Here is a 25,095-nt window from a genome sequence, read left to right as displayed (position 1 = left end):
ACACTTATTGTGTTACACACACACAGACACATCATCACTGTGGGTTGAGGCTCAGATGCTGTGTCACGATACACCCGTCACATTTATCAAGTCGGAATGATTCTACCACATCGGCTCAGTCTCCATGTTGTGTCACTAAATGACCAATGACAAATTAAAAATGTCCGTGCTTCATTCCCTGATTGGCGACCTGCGCCGTGCGATAGGTGGAGATGCTGGAGAGGAAGTACGGAGGCCAGTTTGTGTCTCGGCGGGCGGCGAGGACGATTCAGACAGCGTTCAGGCAGTACCGCATGAACAAGAACTTCGAGAGGCTTCGCAGCTCCGCCTCCGAGAGCAGGATGACCCGACGCATCATCCTGTCCAACATGAGGATGCAGGTACACACACACACACACACAAAGACACACACTATAGAACACATGTTGTTCAGGTCAAATGTGTCCAACTCTGATCTGGATTTCTTTTGGTTGGGTCCAGTACTCGTTCGATGAGCGTCCGCCACAGTGTCAAGGGTCAGCAGGTCAGCAGGGGTCAGAGGACACAGGAGACATGGACGACTCCTTCTCTAAACAAGTAAACACGTCTCACACCTTCTTAAACTTTCATACTCAACTGGAATTCAAATAATGACTCAAGTTAAAGTTGGTGCCCAGAATAGACCTCATGTGGTAAATCCATCGTCAGGGAAATGTTTCCTCTATTTTTAATATATATACGTTTTCTCCCACCAACTAATACAATGAAACACTTCACTATGAAATATTCACATTAGAGCCTGAATAATGAAACACTGGAAGCAGTGGTGGAGGAAGCACACAAGTAAAAGTAAAAGTACCATATTAACTTTTCTACTTGAGCAAAGTAACTGCTTACTTTTATTTATACTTCAAGCATTAAAAGTAAAAGTACTTGCAGAGCGTGGCCTAGTCTCTGCTGAGGCGTCTTCTGTGATGCTGCTGCTGCAGGGGGCGGGGTCTAATGGTACCTGCCTGCTCTCATTGGATGAAAATATAGAAACAGAATAATCCTTCGCACGTAAGTAGCGGGTGCATCAGAGGAAAGACCAGACGTTATTCTCACTGCTTCATTCATCAGGCTGCAAAGAGGATTTCAGTAACGTTTCTATGGATTTATTTAATCTCAAAATGTGCGCACGTTAAAAGACGCCTGTGCAAAGTGCACAGAAAAACACATGAGCCACCATTAGGGTTCCAAACTTTAAACTACAAACAAACTTTGTTGAGTGTTGAGTTGACATTAAAATCAATTTGATAAATATAACAAATCTTAATGAAATATGACACAGAACCAAAGGTTTGATTCTCTGTCTGTGTCTCTGTGGACTTCAGGTGAAGTGTTTGGCCGACTCCATGGACGACTCGCTCACCTGTCAGTCCGGACGCGAGGACTCACAGGAAGCAGGAGGAGACGAGGACGAGGACGAGGAGGAGGAGGAGGGAGACGAAGAGGAGGAAGAGGAGGAGGAAGAAGGGGAGGAGGACGAGGAGGAAGACGAAGAAGAAGATTACAGACAGTGTGCGTGGCGCAACACCAACGCATCCTCCCGCCGCGCCACAGGCCGGGTGGGAGGAGATGGGAGAGGAGGCGCCGACATGCACGAGGACAGCACCGCCACCTCCTTCAGTGATGTCACCCTCTATATGGACGAGGGCTGCCTCCCCTCCTCGCCGCTGTCCCGCCCCACCTCCAACTCTGACACAGAGTACTGGGGAGGAGGGCGAGGAGGAGGTGCAGGGGGGAGGGAGGACAGCAGGGAGACGGAGGGAGGAAGCAGCCGGAGGAGCAGCACGCCCTGTACAGAGTGTCGGGGGGAGTACAGAGGGAGGGCAGGAGGAGGAGGAGGAGGAGGAGGAGGAGGAGGAGGACACCTCCCTGTCCTGACCATCGAACCGCCCAGTGACAGCTCAGTGGACATGAGTGACAGGTCAGCACAACCAATCAGAGAGCTTCTACAAAACTTGTTCTCATGTTCATAATCTGATTATAACACACAGACTAAATAAAGATGGGCGACAAGACAGCTCCCAAAAGTGAAGCCAAATCCTCTCCATCGCCCCCTGGTGTCTGGCTGATTGATAGGTCCCATATAAACTCTGCCTCCTCCATGTTAGCGGATGGGACATGGACCAATGTAGATGTTACATATTTTTTTCTCAAAGACGAGAATGTAGTTTTATCTCTTTGTTCATGTTTCTGATCAGTTTAGTTTGAATTAGTTATTTGATGATAAAAAAAAACGGGCTGAGACGTCATGATTGACAGCTCAGACTGACTCCTGATTGGTGGAGTGCGTGTATCAGCAGGACCTTGGCTCCTTATCGGAGTTGTGTTGGCTTTAGAAGTGGAGACGTGTCGTCCATCTTTGTTTACAGTCTCTTCACCTGCAGTTTATTATCGGTGCATTGACAGAGAAACATTGATTCTATAAGTTTAACGTTGTCGTTTAAATCTGAAGGTCAGAGCGAGGCTCCATCGGACGCCTGGTGTACGAACAGGAGCCGTCAGGAGTCGAGCGAGGAGAGCGGGAGAGGAGGGCAGGAGGAGGGGAGGAGGAGGAGGAGAGCGGAGAGGATGAGCGAGGGGGAGGAGGGGGAGGAAGCAGCGAAGCCGACTCGCCCCAGGGAACCATCAAACACAAACCAAACGGCCGCTCGGTCGCCACAGCGCAGGGACAAACACGCAGCCCCGCCAACGTCCCGCTGCCGATCCCCTCGGCCCGGACGCTGCCCTCACACCCGCTGCCCCACCCGCTGCAACACTCACACCCCCACACTCACCCCGCGCCCATCCCCCACCTCCCCACCATCCTCCACCACCACCCGCAGTACAGCCAGCCACACGTCATGCACATGCACCACGGGCACGGCGGCGGCCCGTACATGCAGCACCCACACCACTTCAACCAGCACCACTACCACCACCTGCACCACCACCACCTGCCCCATGGTTACCCAGAACCCCCCTCTTCCCCGCTGCCGTCCCCTGTGCCACCACTCACACCTCTCTCACCCCTGCCGCTGCCGCTCACGCCCTCGCCGCTGTCGTCCTCCTCGTCCTCGGCTCTTCAAAACATGGAGGCGCAGCAGCAGCAGCACCTCGCCCACCACCCCCACCTCCACCACCACCACCTGCTGTGCTCGGACGGAGACAACGAGAGCGTCAACTCCACCACCACCAACTCCAACGACGACACCACCGTCAACAACTGCAGCTCCGGCTCGTCGTCCCGTGACAGCCTGCGGGAGCCAATAGGAGGGGCCCCACTGGGGAAACAGACCTATCAGAGAGAGAGCCGCCACAGCTGGGACTCGCCGGCCTTCAACAACGACGTGGTGCAGCGGCGGCAGTACCGCATCGGACTCAACCTGTTCAACAAGTAAGTGTGTGTTTGTACCTGGAAACAGAATCAAACTCTGAAAACCAAGTAACTGTTGTTGGAAGCTCTGATAGATCTGCTGCAGATGATCTCGGAGTCCGAGAGGGAACATAGTTAACTAGAGAGGCAAAGCAATTTAAAAAGAAAAGGAAGTGAAACGAAAGCGTCTCTCTGTGGCGACAGGAAGCCCGAGAAGGGGATCCAGTACCTGATCGAGAGAGGGTTCGTGTCGGACACACCGGTGGGCGTCGCCCGGTTCATCCTGGAGAGGAAGGGACTGAGCCGGCAGATGATCGGAGAGTTCCTGGGCAGCCGGCAGCAGTTCAACAAGGACGTCTTAGAGTGAGTAGACGTCACATGACTTCCACAGCAGACAGGTCCGTGCGTTGTTGTCATGTCTCCATGACGCTGACACCTAGTGGCTGCAGTCGTTATGTTTCGTCTTCAAATTCGCCTCAAACGTTAACTTAGACTCACAGATGAGCTGATTAGATTTCAGGGGTCAAAGGTCAAGGGTCAAAGTCACGTTGACCTCACAAAACATGTCTGTTGATACCTCAACTCTGTCTTTAGGGAATTTGTTCACATTTTGTTCGGTTGTCACTTGGACTCAAAAATGAATTGATTCGATTTCAGGGGTCAAAGGTCACAGTGACCTCATGACTCTGGAAATACAAAGATGTTGAAACTGCTCTGGTTGAAGGAAGAAGACAACCACAGCTGTGACGGTGTTTCTAGTGTTTCTAGTTGGATCAAATGTTCTCATGAGGAAATTTGATTCGTAGCAGCTTCCTCTCCTTTATGAAATCAAGAGGGTTTGTGGGAAATATAGTCTTATTATTGTCTTGATGTTTTACAGTTTAACATCAACTTTATCAGAAATAACTATAAACACAAATACAATCAAATATAAAGAAGTTGATATTTTGTATAAATATAAACATAAATACAGATCTTTTCTGCATCATTTATTCTGTAAAACAAAAGTTTTCATGTCAGCAAATATAAACACTGATATGTGTTTATTCAACATTTCATTTCAACTGTGGTCGATGATTTCCTGGTTTCCTGTTTCCGTCTGTAGCTGCGTCCTGGACGAAATGGATTTCTCTGGGATGGATCTCGACGACGCTCTGAGGAAGTTCCAGTCTCAGATCAAAGTTCAGGGCGAAGCTCAGCGGGTGGAGCGACTGGTCGAGGCCTTCAGGTGATAAACTGCACCACAGGTTTGAATCACAGAGGAGATTCAGCTCGTCACAGTCTGTGATGGTGTTTTTATTCCTCTCTCTCTTGCTCTCTGTAGTCAGCGGTACTGTGTTTGTAACCCGGTGCTGATCCGACAGTTCCAGAATCCAGACACCATCTTCATCTTGGCCTTTGCCATCATCCTCCTCAACACGGACATGTACAGCCCCAACGTCAAGCCAGAGAGGAAGATGAAGCTTGAGGACTTCGTCAAGAACCTGCGAGGTCAGTATCATCTTCATCTCTCACAATCAGTGGAGTCGGTCTTCGATGACTATTTTAAAAACAGTCGTAGACTTAGAGAGAAGAGAAAGTCTGCAGCTCAGAGTCGCTCATTCACAACTTGTCTTATTCATCAAATCATTTATTCTGAGAACTTGTTGCTCTGCCATGTTTGTACAGTAGCCCAGAGCAGACAAACCAAACGGGGTCCAGTGTTTTCACGGTAGTTTCTCCGATGCGCTTGTCACTACCCACTGAACCTGTGTGTTTCCACCAGGCGTTGATAACGGTCAAGACATCCCCAGAGACCTGCTGGTGGCCATCTATGGAAGGATCCAGAAATGGGAGCTGAGGACCAACGATGACCACGTGTCCCAGGTCCAGGCAGTAGAGAGAATGGTGGTCGGCAAGAAGCCTGTAAGAAACTCCTGGCATCTATGCAACCATATCTTTCTACATGTTGGTGCAATTTTTAGGATGAATAAATATATGCAGACCTTTATAAAAAAAGGGAGATGAAAATTTTGGAAATGCAATGTCCCGAGAGGATGACCCTAGATATTTTGACGACACCTGTAAGACCACCATCAAGAAACAAAAACCATCAATTTAACACTTAAACTTCCATTTAATTTACTGAGCACAAGGAGTTTAAGTATGTTCACGAGTGAGGGGAAGATGGAGCGTGAGTTGGACAGGCGGGTCGCTGCAGCGTCGGCAGTGACCACGTGTTGTACTGGACTGTTGTGGTGAAGATGGAACTTCTACGTTTCAACTCTCACCTGTGGTCACAAGCTCTGGGTTTTATAACCCAGTTTTATCTGTCGGGTGTCTGGGCTCAGACTTAGAGACAGAGTGAGGAGTTCACACATCCAGAGGGAGCTCGGAGTAGAACCGCTGCTCCTTCGAATCGAAGAGGGAACCGTGGAGGTGGTCTAGGCATCGAGGCAGGATCCTCCTTGGCGCCCTCTGTTGGAGGTTTACCAGGCACGCCCAACCAGGAGGCAACCCCGGGGTAGAACTCGTTGGACGGACTAAATATCCCATCAGGCCTGGGAACGTCTCTGGATCCATCTGGAGAAGGATGTCTGGGATACCTTACTGTGCCGGCCGAGATACGTCAAGCAGAGGATGGATGAGTTTTCCTTCTCCCCAAAGAACGAAGACTTTTTGAACTTTCCTCGAGCTCAACCCTCAAGAATAATCAATAAACAATTTAATTAAAATTCCAAAAACCTAAATTATCAGACAATCTGTTTGGTGTAATTTCATGACCTCAACAGAAGCAAACCGTCTCTGTCAAGTTAAACAAACAATAACAAAACGTGTGTGTGTGTGTGTGTGTGTGTGTGTGTGTGTGTGTGTGTGTGTGTGTGTGTGTGTGTGTGTGTGTGTGTGTGTTGCAGGTCCTGTCGCTGCCTCATCGCCGGCTAGTTTGCTGCTGTCAGCTGTTCGAGGTTCCAGATCCGAACCGCGCCCAGAGGAGCAGCGTCCACCAGAGGGAGGTGTTTCTGTTCAACGACCTGCTGATGGTAACAACACACGTCTCAGTCTGTAGATAAAACATGATCACAATAAAGAAACCGCTTTAATCCTACAACTCTATTCAAAGGTGGTCAGCATATATTTTTGCTACGTAGCAAACTAACCCAATTGGAATCAGACTTCATTTCAGACCTGAAAAGTGATGCTAATGGTAACTCCCGTTACTCCAGCTAGCCTTAGTTCGTCTCGTCGTATTAAACAACGACTCGATTTTCTGGACATTATCTGGAGTTCACGTTTGAAAACAGTTTGAGTTTTGTGACAAGAACCAGTAAAGTTTGGAGATGAAGCCTCCAGTGGTGAAAGAATCTGTACGACTTCATGAATGTTGAAGCAGCATCGTTGTGACAGAAGCTCTCTAGTCTGAATAAATGATTTAAAGCTCATCGTGCACAGAAAGTCACGAAAGCTCATCTCATGTTTGTCCTCAGGGGATAAAGACAAACTATGATTCAGTTTTAATTTATTTACAATGTGACCAACAGGAGAGAAACTCTGAACACAGCAGATTGAAATAACCACTGATGGATTTATAACCTCCAAACAACAAAAGAAACAAATGAAGATTTGCATAATCAAGCATCATCTTTTCTTTCCTCCCTCCTCCTCCTCCATTTTCTCTTTTTCTTCTCTCTCCTCAATCCTTTACCAACTCCTCTTCATCTTCCTCTTCCTCTTCCTCTTCCTCTTCCTCTCCTCTTCCTCTCCTCTTCCTCTCCTCTTCCTCTCCTCTCCTCTCCCCCTCCTCCTCCTCCTCCTCCTCAGGTAACAAAGATCTTCCAGAAGAAGAAGACTTCAGTAACGTACAATTTCCGTCAGTCGTTTCCTCTGGTGGACATGCAGGTCCACACCTTCCAAAACACCTGTAAGTGCTTCTCTCCCTCCTTCTCTCACTCCTGCATCACTCTTTCTACTCATCTCCTTCTCCTCTCATCCATCTGCTCTCTCCATCTGTGTCGGCTTATCTTCGTTTCATTTCTTATACTTCTTCTCTCGCTCATCTCTCTATTTTTACCCTACAGTCAGCAGACTGTAAAGACACCGGAGTTGGTTTATAATGATTATAAATGTGCTGCTTTAAGAGTAGAAAGGGAAGCGTGAGGAAAGATCTAGAGCTGTGGGTGAGATGGTGTACGATACGAGAGGATGTACGATATGAGAGGATGTACGATATGAGAGGATGTACGATACGTGAGGATGTACGATACGTGAGGATGTACGATACATGAGGATGTACGATATGAGAGGATGTACGATACGAGAGGATGTACGATACGAGAGGATGTACGATACGAGAGGATGTACGATATGAGAGGATGTACGATATGAGAGGATGTACGATACGTGAGGATGTACGATACATGAGGATGTACGATACGAGAGGATGTACGATACGAGAGGATGTACGATATGAGAGGATGTACGATATGAGAGGATGTACGATATGAGAGGATGTACTATACGTGAGGATGTACGATATGAGAGGATGTACGATACGAGAGGATGTACGATACGAGAGGATGTACGATACGAGAGGATGTACGATATGAGAGGATGTACGATACGAGAGGATGTACGATACGAGAGGATGTACGATACGAGAGGATGTACGATACGTGAGGATGTACGATACGTGAGGATGTACTATACGTGAGGATGTACGATACATGAGGATGTACGATATGAGAGGATGTACGATATGAGAGGATGTACGATATGAGAGGATGTACGATACGTGAGGATGTACGATATGAGAGGATGTACGATATGAGAGGATGTACGATATGAGAGGATGTACGATATGAGAGGATGTAAGATACATGAGGATGTAAGATACGAGAGGATGTACGATATGAGAGGATGTACGATATGAGAGGATGTACGATATGAGAGGATGTAAGATACATGAGGATGTACGATATGAGAGGATGTACGATACATGAGGATGTACGATATGAGAGGATGTACGATATGAGAGGATGTACGATACGTGAGGATGTACGATACGAGAGGATGTACGATACGAGAGGATGTACGATACGTGAGGATGTACGATACGTGAGGATGTACGATATGAGAGGATGTACGATACGAGAGGATGTACGATACGTGAGGATGTACGATACGTGAGGATGTACGATACGTGAGGATGTACGATACGTGAGGATGTACGATACGTGAGGATGTACGATACGTGAGGATGTACGATATGAGAGGATGGACGATACGTGAGGATGGATGATCACTGTCAGTAAAATATATTATATTTAATATAAATATAATAGTAATTATTAATATTTATTGCCCAGCTATATTTTGACCTCATTACATCGACTTTCTCTCAGCGGCCTCGACTCTGACTGACGTCCGGCTGCTGTCAATCACTGTCAGATCACAGGGTCAAAATTACTCAGCTGTTTGTGAGGTCGTCTCAGACCTGACGGAGCAGTGAGCTGAAGAGGAAGCTGCAGCGGTGCTTGTTGTGTTGTTCAGTTAGGTGGTTGTTGTGTTGTTCAGTTAGGTGGTTGTTGTGTTGTTCAGTTAGGTGGTTGTTGTGTTATTCAGTTAGGTGGTTGTTGTGTTATTCAGTTAGTTGGTGGTTGTGTTGTTCAGTTAGGTGGTTGTTGTGTTGTTCAGTTAGGTGGTTGTTGTGTTGTTCAGTTAGTTGGTGGTTGTGTTGTTCAGTTAGGTGGTTGTTGTGTTGGTAAGTTGGGTGGTTGTTGTGTTATTCAGTTAGGTGGTTGTTGTGTTATTCAGTTAGTTAGTTGTTGTGTTGTTAAGTTGGGTGGTTGTTGTGTTATTCAGTTAGGTGGTTGTTGGGTTATTCAGTTAGTTAGTTGTTGTGTTATTCAGTTAGGTGGTTGTTGTGTTGTTCGGTTAGTTGGTTGTTGTGTTATTCAGTTAGGTGGTTGTTGGGTTATTCAGTTAGTTAGTTGTCGTGTTATTCAGTTAGATGGTTGTTGTGTTGTTCGGTTAGTTGGTTGTTGTGTTTTTGTTGTTGCGTGTTGTGTTGTTGTTGTTGTTGACAGTTCTGGTTCTCCTGGTGGAGCTAAACGGGACTTGGCAGACTGTGGTGATGACTGTGACCAGGACAGATTGTCCCATATGATTCATCAGCACAGTCGCACGTCTGTTGTGTGTGTGTGTGTGTGTTTGTGTGTGGGTGGGTGGGTGGATGCTCCTATTTGTATCTGTGTGTGAGTGTATATGTACATGTTTGTGTGTGTGTGTGTGTGTGTGTGTGTGTGTGTGTGTGTGTGTGTGTGTGTGTGTGTGTGTGTTGCAGGATGGTAGGAAAAGTGTTTGTGTCATAGGCTACATTTGGGGACCATGACTACAGTCCACTAAATTGAGGACACAGCTTTTGTCCCATTTAATGTCCCCAAAAAGGTCAAAAGTAAACATGTGCACGTGTGTTTGATGTATCTGTGATATAAACTCAGGTTTTCAGTTTAATGTGCAGATTGAAGTTTGTGTGGAACAGGAAGATAAAACCTCCTCATAGCTGCTGGACGTGTCTCAATATGACGTCATTCAGCCGCAGTTACACTACATCCACACAGACACGTCTGGCTTCCAAACTCCAGAGCTATAGAGACGTTTAAACAGAGAACTCTGATAATCAGCTCAGAACTACAGTGTGTAACATCTGGTGTGTGTGTGTGTGTGTGTGTGTGTGTCTTTCAGACTACCCTCATGGCATCCGACTGACGTCAGCGAACCCCGGAGGAGAGAGGAAGGTGCTGATCGTCTTCACAGCTCCGAGCCAGCAGGACCGAGCTCGCTTCACCTCCGACCTCCGAGAGAGCATCGCAGAGGTGCAGGACATGGAGAAGTACAGGGTGGAGTGTGAGTGTCCTCCTCACTGTGGTAGAAGGGATGTAGTAACAGTAGGAGAGGTGGAAGCAGTACTAATACACAGTGTCAGTACCAGAGGCAGTAGCAGTTGTATTTAGTCACAACTGGCAAAGATGAGAAGCGCCACAAAGGTGAAAATGTTTCAACGTGAGAGAAACGTTTGCAGGACACTGTGTTGTGAAAACATGAGATTCAGTGTTGACGTCACCCAGAATCAGACACGGAGGCAAAACATGACCTGCAGATCCTCCTCCTGGTTCAGGTGAGGGGGGGCAGCCGGGTGCAGCAGACAGAGACAGGAAGTGACGTGTTACCTCTGCTGCAGAGGTCATGTGATCGTGTTGACATCACCTGACACCGTCGTCAGCTCTGATCACCACAAACTCTCTTCACATCTTCGTCTGTGTCTTCATCGTGTGTGTCAGCACTTCTTCACCAGAGATCTTTGTTTTAGTTTCTTCATGTTTGTGTCCCGTGTTAGAAGCTCCTCACCCCCCCCCACTCACTCACAGTAAATCAATTTTTGGACATAACAACAGAAGTTAGCACTAAGCATAGCTTCCTTCTCCAGTGACCGAACTCACATGATTTACGCTTCGTGTTCAGTCTGAACCTGAACGAACCGTCAGTTGTAGCGTCTGTTAACGATCATCATGGTCAATTTTACTAAATGTTTTTTGGTCATGGACGACCATGTTGATGTTTGTCTCTCTTTTCGCCATCTCCCCCTTCAGCCGAGCTCGAGAAGCAGAAAGGTGTGATGCGTCCCGGCATGTTGACGGGCGGAGCAGTGGGTGGCGGGGCCAACACCGGTGGGGGGCCCGTAAAGGGTGAGGTGCTCAATGGCACCCTGGGTAGGCCGAGCCTCGACGACACGTACGCCTCTGTGGACGGACTGAAACGCACGGCACTCAGCTCATCGTTGAGAGACCTCTCAGAAACAGGTGAGGACGTTTTACTGCTGCAGCTTTTTATTAAGACTCAGAACAAAGTTACATCTTTGTCTTAAACAACTGATGAAACGAGATGAAATCTAAAACATAATTCAGTACAGTGTAATACTGTGCTGCTCCGTCTCCACCTACTGGACAGCTGCAGAAACTACAATAGAAAACGATAGGGGGTTTGCTGGTATTTATTTAATAATAATAATAAGAAGAAGAAGAAGAAGAAGAAGAAGAAGAAGAAGTCAGTGATATCCAGCAGAAAAAACCTGCAGTATTGATAGAATATTACTGACTTTTTATTATTAATTCACACGCAGGGAATGTAAATCATTTTAATGTTCAGCTAGAACATATATATACATAAAAACATAAATACATGTGTTTAATCTGTTCTGTGGAATGTAACAAAGTACATATTCTCATACTGTAATTATTACAAATTTGAGATACTATTCCTGCCACTAAATATTTGAAGATATACTGAACTTGAACTTTTCCATTCGTTTAAAACTTTTATTTACTTTACAAGTTGAAGGTTTTCTATACATTAGTTGAAACAAGTTGTTGATTAATTTATGTCAAATGATTGAACATTTATTGGCAAATAATTAAATTTGACAAAGATATTTTTAAAGAAAAGCACAATTATTGTTCCAGCTTCTTAAATTTGAGGATTTTCAGCTTTATAAATAAATGAATTTACAGATAATATTCATATAATATTATATATATAATATCATAGTAACATTGAAGTTTGGTTGGAGTAAACGTGAAGGTTCACATCTCACCAGTGTCAGACAACGATAACAATTTGTTTCAAACTTTTGTAAAAACATTGTAAAAAACAAAAAAATTGTTTAGTTTTTGTTATTGATGCTGCTTATCTGGTTTATTTATTTTTATTTTTGTGAATGATTGCGTCTCGTGAGCCTGTTTACGACTCGCACATCATGACATAATAATAAAACACAGTCAGTGTTTGGTGAACACATTGTAACCCTGCCTCATTCTGATTGGGTAACAGGGAAGCGAGGTCGTAGGAACAGTGTGGGATCATTGGACAGTACCATTGAAGTAAGTGCGGCAGGGGGCGGGGCTGAAAGCATGCGCGATGTCACACACGCAGCTAACTGCATGTTTGTGTTTGTGAAAACGTGACGTGTCATCAGTCACACACGTGTTCGTCCCGGCTGCATGTTACCAAACACGCCACAAGTTCAATCAGCCAATGAAAACACATTTCACCTTCACTGGGTAGTTGAGCGTTGATATGAAGCATAAACTGTAAATGAAGAAAGACGACTTTTGGACAAACCCAATAGTGAAGCCAAAACATCTTGTTCGCCCCCTGGTGGCTGGCTTCACCCCACGATCACTACTGCACAGAAATCACTGCGCATGACGTCATCACCACAAGATGGCAGCATTCGTAAATAAGATATTTTAGTTTAATTTCTGTATAATGGGAGGAAGTGTCGTCCATCTTTATTCACAGTTTATGATACAAACAGAAAAATAATCAATGTTCCAGATGTGCATCTGAACCTCTGGACCACCAGGACGTCCACAGATGTTTTCCTGTGTTGTCTTTTGTCTGAACTTCATGATTCTTCTTTACCTGTATGTTTCTGCAAGTTAACTCTTTAACACTTTTTACACTTTCACAGCAAAGTGGACGTTTGATTAACAATTTTCTACCAGTAAAACAATCGTCATTGATTTCTGTTAATGTCATGTGACATCAACAGTTTCAGGTTCTGTATTTAATTCTTACATTTCCTTCTTCTTATGTTCTTTTCTCCCTCCTCCGCCTCCCAGGGTTCCATTATTAGCAGCCCTCGGCCGCACCAGCAGCGCCCCCTGCCTACTGGAGGTCTGTCTTACTGCCCCATGATGGTCCCTTCTTCTCCAGCAGCCTACCGGCCACACCGCCCAACTCAGAGCCCCGGTACAGGGGTGGGGGGTGGGCCGGGGCTCTGTCACAACCAGGGAGGGGTCACCACCTCCCCACTCGTGAGCGGGGGAGGGGCTGGGGGCGGAGGAGGGATGGCGGGTGGGGGGGGGCCCGACTGGCGGCGGCCTGCTGGGGAACTTCTTCGGCAGCCGCAGAGGCAAGGTTCCTGGTCCCCTGACAATGATGTCACCAACTCCTCAGGGTCCTCCGAGTCCCCTGATGATATCATCACCCCCCCACTACCCCGCCCCCGCGCCTCCCATCGTCCACCCATCCTCCCCTTCCCCAGGCCCCTCCCCATCGCCCAACCTCGGTCCGTCGGACTCGGGAGGAGTTGGAGGGGGAGGAGGTATGGGACCGTCCAAGCTCCAGGCTTTGCATGCCCAGTATTGCCACGGCAACAGTGGAGGAGGAGGAGTCAGTGTTACTGGGCACCAGCAGCAGCAAACGCCACCCCCACCCTACCACCATCATCACCGCTACCACATGCAGAGCGTTCCCCAGCACCACCCCCTCTCGCACAGGTTCTCCGCACCCCGGCGTCAGGGCCCATCCGGCTGCGTTCCCTCTCATACCCAGCAGCATCAGAGGATGCAACATGGCCCCGCCCAGCACCCACGCTACAACCTGGCTTCAGGCTTCACCACGCCCCCTCCGCTGTCCCCACACTCCCCCTTAACCCCTACTACCCCACACGGACTCTACCACTCGCACCCCGCGGCGGGACGACCGGGTGGAGGTGCCAAACTCCCGCTAACCATCTCGCACTCTCAGCCCCACCCCCACGCTCACACACACTCTCACAACCACGCCGCGCACGCACACTCCCCCCTCAGCCCCTCCCCCTCCGTCTCCCCCTCCACCCACTTCATCTTCTCCCCCCCACCACCCCAGACACCCTCGGCACGCCTCGTCAGCCAAACGCCTCCTCAGCCCTACGCTCCTCAGTATCCGCCCCTCTCCTCTATCCCGCCTCCCCCTCCGCACTCCCCCTTGCCTCCCCCTTCAACAGCACCACTCTCCCCGCACCCAGGGGTGGGTGGAGGGCAAGGGGGGGGACCCAAATCGAAACCTGTCAGCCGGATCAGCACGGTCGTCTGAGAAGGCAGAAGCCAAGGACGGTGGTCAGCCACCCTGCTGTGAGCGTCCGGGGGTCGGTTCTGAGAAGGAGCAGGAGAGGGAGGAGGAGAGGAGGAGGAGAGGGAGGAGGGCAAGTGCAGGTGCATAAAAATGGCCACCTGGTGAGATGGAGAGCGGGGAAGAGGAAATTACTCAGCCTGTGTTATTTACACATCCACTTCCCCCGCAGGTAGAAAGACTCTCGCTGAGAGATGTCTGCTGGGTAACTTTGTCCTGCCCGCGCTGCAACCGGGGGTCGGTTCTGAGAAGGAGCAGGAGAGGGAGGAACCGCCGCCAAGAACGTACGCCACACGAATCTGAAGAAAAATCCCACGCCGTCCTGCAACGTCTCATCTTCCCCCAGCGGTGTCCTTCTGAGGTGGCCGGGGACCGGAGCAGCCATGTTTGTAGTTTTTCATCTACAGAGGACGTGTCATATTGTGAGTTCGAATTTGTGAGTCGCTGTAGTGGACAAACGGTTCAGGGACCAGATGTGAAGGGAACAGTGCCTGAGAATTCAACACGGTTAGCGCTCGATGCTAACACCACGTACCGTGTCTGAAGAGACGGTTCTGGGTTTTTGAGAAACCTGAGAACGAGACAAGTCCTTTTGTTAGTGTCCAAAAAAAAAAAAAAAAAAACTAGTCTTGCACCATTTTGTTTTTGGCACAAAAAGCACTTGTTGTTTTGGTCGTTGACGTATGAAGAAGCCATGAGGTGTTGCTGAGGAGCTGAAGTGCTTTGCATTAATCTGGTGCCGTTTCTGTGTCTTAGACAGGGATGCATGACCTGTGCAATATCTACTGAGTGTCAGTGCGTCTATGGTTTCAATCCTTTATGCAGGGGGCGGGATTTGTCGTCATTTAAAGCCACAGTCCAGCTTTAATTTGGTCGAGACAGTGAAGGTTACTGAGGACTTTACTTTCTACGTGGACAATAAACTTTTTTTAAACTTTCAAAAAGCCATCACAACAAAACTGCAGACGCCTTTTTACCTTTTGTTTTGCAAAAATGACGAAAAGCCTTTAGTGTTTGTGGATTACAGGGTTTCAACAGGGGGCGCTATACTGTTGTTTTTTCGATTGGGACTTTAAAATGGGGATGTTGACATTTGACCTAGTAATTTTTTCAATAACTTGTAAAGGGAGATTTATTTAATAATTTGTACTAAATCAGTGAATGTCGCCCCTTATTACTTAGTATCCTAGTTATATGAAAGTATAAGCTTGAATTTGTCAGAAATTATAAATATGTCAGCTGTGATTGATGCTCCATGTTGTTTGTGACCCTCCATGTTGCCAGGGACGGAGATTATGCTAAAACAGGGTGCAGTCTGGGAAACAGAGTCTTTTGTTTGACTGCCTGTGATGAGGACCTAAACGAAGACACCCAGTCTTAAAGTCATACAAATGTGATTTCAGGGTAAATTAAACATGATCTTCCTCTACTGTAACTCTACCTACACTGGAAACATTAATTTAACTGGGTGGGAAATTATAATGTTTGGAAAATGTGAACTGTGTGACCTGCACGGTAAAAAAAGAGAGAGAGAGAAACATCACGAAGATCAACAGGCGGCGAAACTCACAAAGCATTTTCTACAAACACCAAATCTCAGCTAATATATCAATTATTCTAAACTCGAAACAATATATTATGTTTTTGTACTTTTCAGATATATTGTTTCAATGTTGTTATTCCAAGGTGACGGTTAAAATGTCACAGTGTAACTACCCAGAATAAATACTTGATACATTAATATTGTACTATAAACTTCCCAACATGTTAAACCTTTGCAATTACACAAAAATGTATTGATGTAGGTTCATAAAAACGTTTCCAACCTTATTTCATCAAACCTTTACCAGCATTCAGCTCATAAAAAATAATAATAATATCCAACCCAGTCTGAGGTTTGTTAGTTTCTCTCAACAGGACAAAAAAACTAAGTTTAATCCCACATCCACTACTTGTTGTTGTGTTGCAAAATGGAGATAAAGGTGCCTTCATGCAGAGGGATGCTAAAAAAGAAAGACTACATTGATGTTCAAAGACAATTCATCATCTAAATCAATGATATATTGATTGATTGTATCATTTCACAACAATAGATATCAGCCATTGACTGCATTGTGTTAATCTGACTGAGCTCATCCGACACAAAAGAACCTGAAAACTGGACCTAAATCCATCGTGAAGGACTCGACATGTCACAGACGTAAAGTGCGGAACATGTTTCATCGTCACAAGAGAATTATTCTTGAAGAAACTCATTATTACACGTTATTTTTGCACTTTAAGTTAAGACGCCAGTATTGAAGTGTATTTTCTCTTTTTTCTGCTAAGTCCAGATGACCCTGATCTCAGGGCAGGAAGCCCGTGATGTCAGGTAGAAAGCCGGTCGGTGCTGATTACTCTCCTGTCACACCGGCCGGTTCTGTCGGCCACAAATGAATATTCACCGATGTTGAACTGGGGGATGATGGGATATTTCTCTGATGCTCTGACTTCAAACATCAACGACACAAATCTAGTTTCCCAGTGATGATGTGAATGCGGCAACTGTAGATATTAACTGTACAGTGTGTTCTATTTTCAGTGGGGCCAACAGCATCAATCTGTGACAGGTTCAGAATTGCTTGAATTAACAAAACGTGCGCTCTAAAAACCACAAGTTCATCAGGGTTCTTCAGGCTCGTTCAGCATCGGAGAAAAACTACACAAAATCCCTACAATGATTTTTTTTCCAGAAGCCCTTTATTTTTGTGACTTGGTGAGAATAACATTTTGGATTATTATATTATAATTTTAATTTAAAATCAGTTGACGGAGTTCCTCAAGGAACCATCCTGGGTTCCCTGTTGTTTTCAATCTGAAGAACCCTTTTGACTTTTTAGAGTGTGCTACTGATATTATCAATATTGTTGTGTGACAAGCTTCTACTAACATTACGTACTCCTTGGGCTGTTTTGTATTTTTAGCATTTTTTTCTTTTGTCATGTGCTTACGAGTGTGAGATGATTGATTTATTTTCTTCTCCTGATTTGGGCATTTTGTAACTGTACTAAAATCTTTTTAATTTTTAATATGTTTACAACTAAACCAAGAACTTTCTGTGACTAACATTCAACTTCTTCTGACATGTTTAATACAGACTGTGATAATTACTTCCACTCACTCCCTGTTTGCTCCCGTGAACACGTCTGCACATCATCCCGAAGCCTCAGCGAAGCCTCTCACCAACTTTTTAACATGTCTGCTACAATTCACATAAACAGTACCAGATGAGCTGCTAGGAATTCTGGGCCGTCGGGTCCCTGTCATGTATCTGCAGCGACCTACAGAAACGCTGCCTCTTTGCAGAGGCCTTAAAGTCAACTAATCCAGACCAACATGATTAGCAGAGTTCTCGAGGAGCATTGGATCAAACCTACCTCGCATGGGATCACTCAACATTTCACACTGTTTCACTGCATGTTTGACCGGAGTCTAACACATTGGAGTTCCCATTTTAAAGTTCCATTCCTAGGTTTCTGCATGTTGTTACCTTAACAAACCACTTGTACTGGACCCGACTGCCAGATCTGCAGTTTTTACATTTCTTTTCCTTTGGCTTTGAATTTAGTGTCAATCTCTAAAAACTCAAATCTACTTGAGGGGACTTGACTCCTGCTGCAGATAGATTTCCCATCACTATCAACATGTATGGGGCTCAAGCAGCCAGTGTTGCAACTTTTTGTGTTTTAATAATTTATGAAACTAATAATATTTAATAATATTACTAAGCCCTCGTAGTCTGAGGCTGGAGCAGATCATTGAGCCATCGGCTGCCTGGTGGAGACGTTCTGTCTCCACCGCCGTCCGTCTGTTGGCTGGTTTGATTGTTTATCAGAAGTTTTACGTTTAAAGAAACAAACTTGGTGGAGGAATCAACGTGTTAAATTTGAATCAGCTTTTCCACTTTTTATAACATTATCCAGGCATCTGTCGATATTTCGTTAATTTCTCATGACAGTTTTTTTGGGATATTGAGGATATTGATGAAATAAATCTTATTTGTTGTAGAGATCTATGAGTTTGGTGAAGATTATCAGACAACAATAGACACGTGCAGGATTCTTTGGTCTTTGCTATTCTAGTTGGATGTGAAATTTAACATCAGGTTGCAGAATAAAAAACATTTCATTGCAAAATAAATGCATGTGTGCACTTTACATTCTGGAGTAGAATCCAACATCTGTGGAATCCAACAACCAACTCAACTCAAATGGTCCAATGTAATATCTGTGTGATGGATTATCTATCTGCAAGCAGGTTTTCATGAAAAATACTTTTTCACAGAAGTAATATAAAGTACATGTAGTGTAAGAACATGCACAAACCTAGTTATGGTTCTTTGAATACTCAGTTTAAATACGTTTTCTCTGCCCGGTCTGCTCTCCACTATCAGTTTGCATGTGGTATTTATTACAGTATCTGCACTGAATGAAATTGTATTATAAACATGAATGTACATAACCATTGTTAAATGAAAAATAATGCGAGTACTCGCTTTGCTCAGCAGCAGGCGGTTTGTCTCCGGCTGCGTTTCCACCAGGAACAGAAGATTTTTAATATCAAACAAACAGATCTGATTGGACAGCTGCACGCAAAACAGGGAACTTTCAAAAAAATGAAGCACATCAGATCTGATTCAGATGAAGTTTAAAATGCTCCTGTGTAAACGCAGTCCGTTTTGTGTGTATCTATAAGGGCATGGACCGGGGGTCTTCGTTGTATGTAACGAAACAATGGACCGCTTTATGGAGTAAAAAATATTTCTTGTTTATAATGTAGAGCAAAGAGAGACTGGAATAGTCCTTGTAAAATTGTATGAGTACAGTGTCAAATATGTGTCAACAGAGACCACATTATTTTAAAAACTATGTATGGAAATTTTAGCTGTGTATATAAATATATATTACTTGTACTTTGTTTTTGAAATTGCAGAGATATGGAAAAAGTGGAAATATTTATTGCTCTAAAGATATAAAATCTGTTCATGTTGATGGAAAGATGTGTCCTGTTTTGTTTCAGAGGTTTCACACAATCGCACCACGTGCACGGAAGCTACATCCACACGTGTGCGTTTTAGTTTGAAAGCACATCACGTCCAGATCCGTCTGGCGTCCACACGGCTCCGGAGGCTCAGAGCCGCTAACGCAGAGAAGTGTGTGAACGCTGCTGGTCGCGTTTCAGTTAGAAAACTCTGGGTCTGCGTTTTATTCTGGACCAGCAGAAACTGAGATGTTCGGAAACGATGACGTAGCCTTCACTGATTCGTCAGGCTCCTGTCACATGACCTCCTTCCAGAAGAAAACAACCAGCCTCAGCTTTCAGAGTAAAACACAACGTAACGTGATCGGTGCAGAGCTTCAGAAACAACACAGTGAAATAAAGAAGCTTCGCACTGATCACAAGTTTATATGAAACATTTATTTACTTTCTTTAATTTGTCTGAGCGTGAGATTTACAATGACATCATCTCATATATCCGTGTCCAAAATGAGAAAATACACTAAATCTCAATGAAATATTTTTTACATCATAAATCGAGTGTTGAGGTAAAGCAACTATTTAATGAACAGAACTTGCAATATTGGCATGTAGCATGGTTAGCTAACTGGTTGAGCTAGATAACAAACCTTCAGTTGCATTGACAATCAATCAATCAAATTTGATTTGTACTGCCCATATTCACAAATCACACTTTGTCTCAAAGGCCACGAATAACAATATTTGCAACACTGATGAGAAGAACCAGTTTGTAACATCATGTTTAAAGTGTTTATACATGATGATGGAGATGAAGGAGCAGAGGAACTGAGGAGTTCCTGATGGTAGAAGATGTGAGGAGACATGTTGTGTATGAAGAAGTCTTGTTGTGATCACAGTCCACGATCAGGATCCACAATAAAACTATAAACTAATGCCGGGTTAAAAGCTACATAATAATAAAAACAATGAAATAAAGCTGTAAAACAAACACAGTTAAAAGTTATTATTCTCTAAAAGTGTTTTTGACACATTGTTAAGATCTGTGAAGAAAAATTATTTTGCAGGTGTTGTGTGTTCCTGCTTGAACCGGAAGTTCTCTCTTCTTCGTGTCTTCTCACGCAGGAAACGTGTCTGTTACAGTCACAGCTGATAAATGTGGTGAGCGATGATCAAAGGTTCATTTCAGCTTCAGATCAAAGAGTTTGAATCAAAGCGGCTGAATGTTTGTAGAAACGATTCACAGCGAAACAGGAAGCGGCTTCAGGAGCTAACTTTGCTAATGGTAGCTGTTTGCTAACGCTAACGTCAGCTGGTAGCCGACGAGTCCTCACTGGTCCGGGGTCAGAAGGTCAGTGTCTGCGGGTTAGCTCCGCTCGTTAGCTCCGCTCGTTAGCTCCGGAAGAGCTGACTGGAGCTACAGCTGTGGTGTTAGCTGTTAGCTGTTAGCTGCTAGCTGTTAGCTGTTAGCTGCTAGCTGCTCCCTGCTCTCAGGCCTGTTGCTGGTTTGTTTCCACGTGTCTCTGGGTCCCAGCTGGACTCAGTGTGTTGATCTTTGTGGACAGTTTAACTTTGTGTTGTTTCAGTGGCGGAAGTTTTCAGATTCCAGTTTAATTTGTCACGTGCTGTTGACTCCGGGTCCGAGTTCAGTGACGGGGTTGGACAGGAAGACAACATGTCAAATACAAAACTAAAGCTTTAAACGTTCAAAGGTGCAGTTTGACAGTCGTTGCGAATGAAGTAGTGTGTGTAGTTAATGCACATGTGTGTGTGTGTAGTTAATGCACATGTGTGTGTGTGTAGTTAATGCACATGTGTGTGTAGTTAATGCACGTGTGTGTGTGTGTAGTTAATGCACATGTGTGTGTAGTTACTGTATATGAGTTCTCTATCTTGATGTATGCAGGTTCTATTTGAGTTTGTCACAGATCTTGTGTCGATTGTTTGTGACGTGTGGAACCTTGTCCTCCGACAGATCGTCCCCTCGTCTGTCTTCTTGTGTCCGGTTCAACAGAGCGATGGCGAGTCCAGAGCTCTTATTGGACTCCAGTATTCGTCTTTGGGTCGTCCTGCCCATCGTCTTCATCACCTTCTTCGTCGGGATCATCCGTCACTACGTCACCCAGCTTCTCCACAGCGACAAGAAGGTGGACCTGGAGCAGGTGTCCGACAGGTGAGGCCTGAGGACCTTGAGTCTGTGTTCAGTTTGTTAACGTTGAGCTGATTGTGTGAACACAGCCTGTGTTTGTGATCACTAATCTGATTGTGTGTCTGCGCAGTCAGGTGCTCCTGCGCAGCCGCATCCTCCGAGAGAATGGAAGGTACATCCCCCGACAGGTAAACCCCCCCCCCCCCCCACACCCAGTCACTGACTGGGATTCAGAGTCTGGGAATGTGATGGAATTTAAGATTGATTATTATGGTCCAGGGGATTGTTCCTTGAAGTTCAACAGATCCAGGATATCTTTTTGTTGTGGTCTTCACTGAACCACGAAGCTCCGACCGGTCTCTGGATTCTCTGGATTCTCTTATCCAGCTACGAGCGTCGTCTTGTGACGGAGGAGGAGTTCCTCAAAGTTCTGTGATTCAGTGATTGGATCAAGTCGGACGTTTGAAAACAAACTTTACTAAAGTCGTTGGGTTTCATTTGTTACTTCTAAGTTGTCTGTAGTGATGTTGTTCATTTTGAACCAATAACACATGAGATGATCTCTGTTATGAATAAGACACATTTACATTAAACCCTGAAGGAGGAAACGTGTCGAGTTGCTGTGAACATGTTGAACCTCGCTGTGTTTTCACGGTTTCAGTCTTTCGCGATGAGGAAACATTATTTCAACGACGCAGAGACGGGATTCTTCAAGACGGTCAAGAGGAAGGTCGTCCCCAAGAACCCCATGACAGGTGTGTGTCTGTTTGTGTGTAGGAAAAACAAAGTCTGTCAAAGTGTTGAGCTCTGACTGTGTTGTCACAACTGAATGCTGGATATTACCCATGATCCTCTGCTTCCTGACCCTGAAGAGCTGCTGCTGTAACAAATCCACCAAATCTGTTCAGGATTCTTCATGTTTTAACAGTTTCCTGCTGAATATTGGAGATAAACTCTGGTTTTTAATAACTTCAGAGTGTTTTTAACTGATCTCAGTTCAGCTTCACTCTTCAGCTGCAGCTGGTTGTGACAGTTGAAGCTGACTCTCAGTCAGTTCTTCTCACAGGAGATGGAACCCACTCACCAGAGTCACAGAGAACAGACGTTCAGGGAGAGAAGGAGGAAACTTTCTCCTCGTTCACACTCACACATCAGACTCTCTGTAACCAAGCTGCTGGTTTCAGGTTAAACAAGTTAAACTGTGGGTTTTATGTCCTGACAACTTTCATTTACATTTTCAAATCCTTCTTTACAAAGATGCTACATGGTATCAATTTAAATAAATCCTTTATAGACAAAGTTTGGTTGTTGTGGTTTGTGTTGGACTCAGCTTCTGGACATGATCTGTGTTTCAGACACCAGCATGTTGACGGACATGATGAAGGGAAACCTGACCAACGTCCTGCCCATGATTGTGATTGGTGGATGGATAAACTGGGCTTTCTCTGGATTCGTCATAAGTGAGTTCTGTCATCAGCGTCGCGGCACAGTGACGCCCAGTGGACGAAGACCTCGTGGTTCTGTCTGTCCTGTTCAGTTCTCACTCAAAGATGAACAGATAGGATTTCAGAGGTCAGAGGTCACAGTGACCTCATATGAATCTTAAATAAATAAACTAATATAGACAGAAACTGGTTGAATTAGACATACAACACCACCTTTGTGTTTGTAGTTATCACATTCATGTTTTTGGAGCTTGATCCATGGGACAGGAGACTTTCAACTTCTGCTACTGGGATTTTTTTTTTATATGGAAATGAAAAACAATCTTCCAGTAAAGAGAGAAACCACCGAAGAGAAGAATTCTCTTCTTCACTGAACTTCTGTGGGAGAAATGCTGAATCGGTGCTGGAGCCCGTCCTGTTTTAAATGAACCTTGTTCTCATAGTAATTAGTGTTTTTGGTCTCATCTCGTGATGTTGATGAATAATTGTTGTTTTTTCTTGTAAATGAACTTTATTGTGTATTTGTGGGGAACAAACATCTCAAGTGTTGGTTTGTGTCGTCGTGTTTCAGCCAAGGTGCCGTTTCCTATGACTCTGAGGTTCAAGCCGATGTTACAGAGAGGAATCGACCTGCTGTCGCTCGACGCCTCCTGGTAAAGATACAACACCTCGAACAGACCATAATGATCAACAGACATTATTTTCATTATCACTGAATCTGTTGAAATCTTGATTTTAATGTTTGACATGTGATCTGACACAAGATCTTAAATATTTTCAAATAAAAGCTGCTCAAATTACGGAAAGTTGACTCGTCAGGCGGCTGAGTTTAAATAAATAGTTTCACGCTGTCCCTCTTGTGATGACGCAGGGTGAGTTCGGCCTCCTGGTATTTCCTCAACGTGTTTGGACTGAGGAGCATGTACAGCCTCATTCTGGGACAGGACAACGGTGAGTCTGACCTTTGACCTGCAGCTGTTAAGTAGTGGAGGTGTTTCCTGTTCGATCTCAGGTTTCTGTGAACGAACAGATGAAAAACTGAAGCTGGATCGTTTCCAGACATTCTGTGTGTTAGTGTTTCTCATGTGAAATGTCTCTCAGCTGCCGACCAGTCGCGGGTCATGCAGGACCAGATGACGGGCGCTGCCATGGCGATGCCCCCCGACCCCAACAAGGCTTTTAAGGTGAGAAATGACAGTTGAAAGGTGAAAGTTCATTTTATTAGTTTGATCACAGAAAACAGCTTCATGGAAGAAGGTGAGAATTTCCACAAATTATACTAGAGATTTAACAAAAGTGGAGATCTTTTTCTTTTCATTCACGTTACTTTGACATAAGTCATCAGATCCGAGTCTTCATCTCTAACCTGAATATTCAAACTAAGGCTTCATTCATACAACCACGTTTCAGTTTGCTATTTGTTAAATGAACACGTGGTTGTATGGATGAAGCCTGAATCTCAAGTGAATTGTAGATGATGTGAAACAGAAACTCTTCCTGAACTGTTCATCTCCACATCTATTGACTTGTGTTGATGAGCCTCTGTCTGTTCCCCTCAGAGCGAGTGGGAGGCGCTGGAGATCATTGAACACAAGTGGGCGCTAGAGAACGTTGAAGACGAGCTGATGTCCCGAGACCTCAACTTCGGAACTTTCTTCAGCCAGGACGTCAAGTCGACCATGTTCTAGGACGACGAGGACGTGTGAGCGTTTGTCGAACTGTCAGGAGACGGGTAAAAACTGCTTCTTTTCTGGAACACGGTCGACAAACTCTAGATTTAAATAAACAAATGTCTGAATTAGTCGTCACGACCGCAAACATCAAATGTTTCCTTTTCACATGTTGTCACGTTGTGTTTTCAGTGTTCCAGAATAGAACGTTTTTTTTAAATCCACTCGTCGCTGAACAAGCAGGTTTTAGAACAAATGTTCCAGACGAGCGGTTTGTGTCAGTGAAGCGGTTCAATCGGAGGAATCCTCTCAGGAAGACGTTGGTCGGATCTGACGCAGCGTTTAAAGATGACGGACGTTTCCAGACGAGCAGAAGATCTTCTAACGACAGCAGGCGTTGCTGTTTTCATTCTGCAGAACTATTATGCGTGTACGTTTCTACCACAGTGACTTTGAAGTGAAGTTAAATAAAGGTGCCATCTCAACTCACTGGATTTCTCTCGTCTG

The 25,095-nt window shown here is 45.1% G+C and overlaps 2 protein-coding genes across 3 annotated transcripts in view; both read left to right on the top strand.

Annotated features, from left to right (window-relative positions):
• The window catches only part of LOC117765251 (IQ motif and SEC7 domain-containing protein 2-like), a 52,305-nt gene extending 37,888 nt beyond the window's left edge, over window positions 1–14,417 (top strand). Inside the window, 15 exon segments of the mRNA XM_034591623.1 lie at window positions 207–380; window positions 481–576; window positions 1,353–1,948; window positions 2,480–3,400; window positions 3,584–3,742; window positions 4,485–4,607; window positions 4,704–4,870; window positions 5,145–5,284; window positions 6,274–6,399; window positions 7,178–7,277; window positions 10,100–10,261; window positions 11,005–11,214; window positions 12,242–12,291; window positions 13,036–13,269; window positions 13,271–14,417. Coding sequence (XP_034447514.1) covers window positions 207–380; window positions 481–576; window positions 1,353–1,948; window positions 2,480–3,400; window positions 3,584–3,742; window positions 4,485–4,607; window positions 4,704–4,870; window positions 5,145–5,284; window positions 6,274–6,399; window positions 7,178–7,277; window positions 10,100–10,261; window positions 11,005–11,214; window positions 12,242–12,291; window positions 13,036–13,269; window positions 13,271–14,272 — 4,260 coding nt within the window. The 3' untranslated portion in view covers window positions 14,273–14,417.
• Window positions 14,418–20,370: 5,953 nt separating this feature from the next.
• Window positions 20,371–24,923, top strand: zgc:86609 (TMCO1/EMC3 family protein). Of its 2 annotated transcripts, none has more exons than XM_034591662.1 (9): window positions 20,371–20,485; window positions 21,300–21,497; window positions 21,604–21,661; window positions 22,135–22,228; window positions 22,829–22,933; window positions 23,490–23,571; window positions 23,790–23,869; window positions 24,020–24,102; window positions 24,478–24,923. In XM_034591662.1, the coding sequence occupies exons 2-9, from the start codon at window positions 21,343–21,345 to the stop codon at window positions 24,604–24,606; spliced, it is 786 nt and encodes a 261-aa protein (XP_034447553.1). In that variant the 5' UTR covers window positions 20,371–20,485; window positions 21,300–21,342; the 3' UTR covers window positions 24,607–24,923. The 2 variants fall into 2 exon arrangements, with proteins under 2 accessions (XP_034447553.1, XP_034447554.1); XM_034591663.1 differs by having other exon boundaries at window positions 20,432–20,675.
• Window positions 24,924–25,095: the final 172 nt, after the last annotated feature.

Source organism: Hippoglossus hippoglossus, chromosome 7, assembly GCF_009819705.1.
Source record: "Hippoglossus hippoglossus isolate fHipHip1 chromosome 7, fHipHip1.pri, whole genome shotgun sequence".
Lineage (NCBI taxonomy): Eukaryota > Metazoa > Chordata > Actinopteri > Pleuronectiformes > Pleuronectidae > Hippoglossus > Hippoglossus hippoglossus.
Note: the sequence above shows the minus strand (reverse complement) of the source record. Positions and strands in the feature narration are given on the sequence as shown.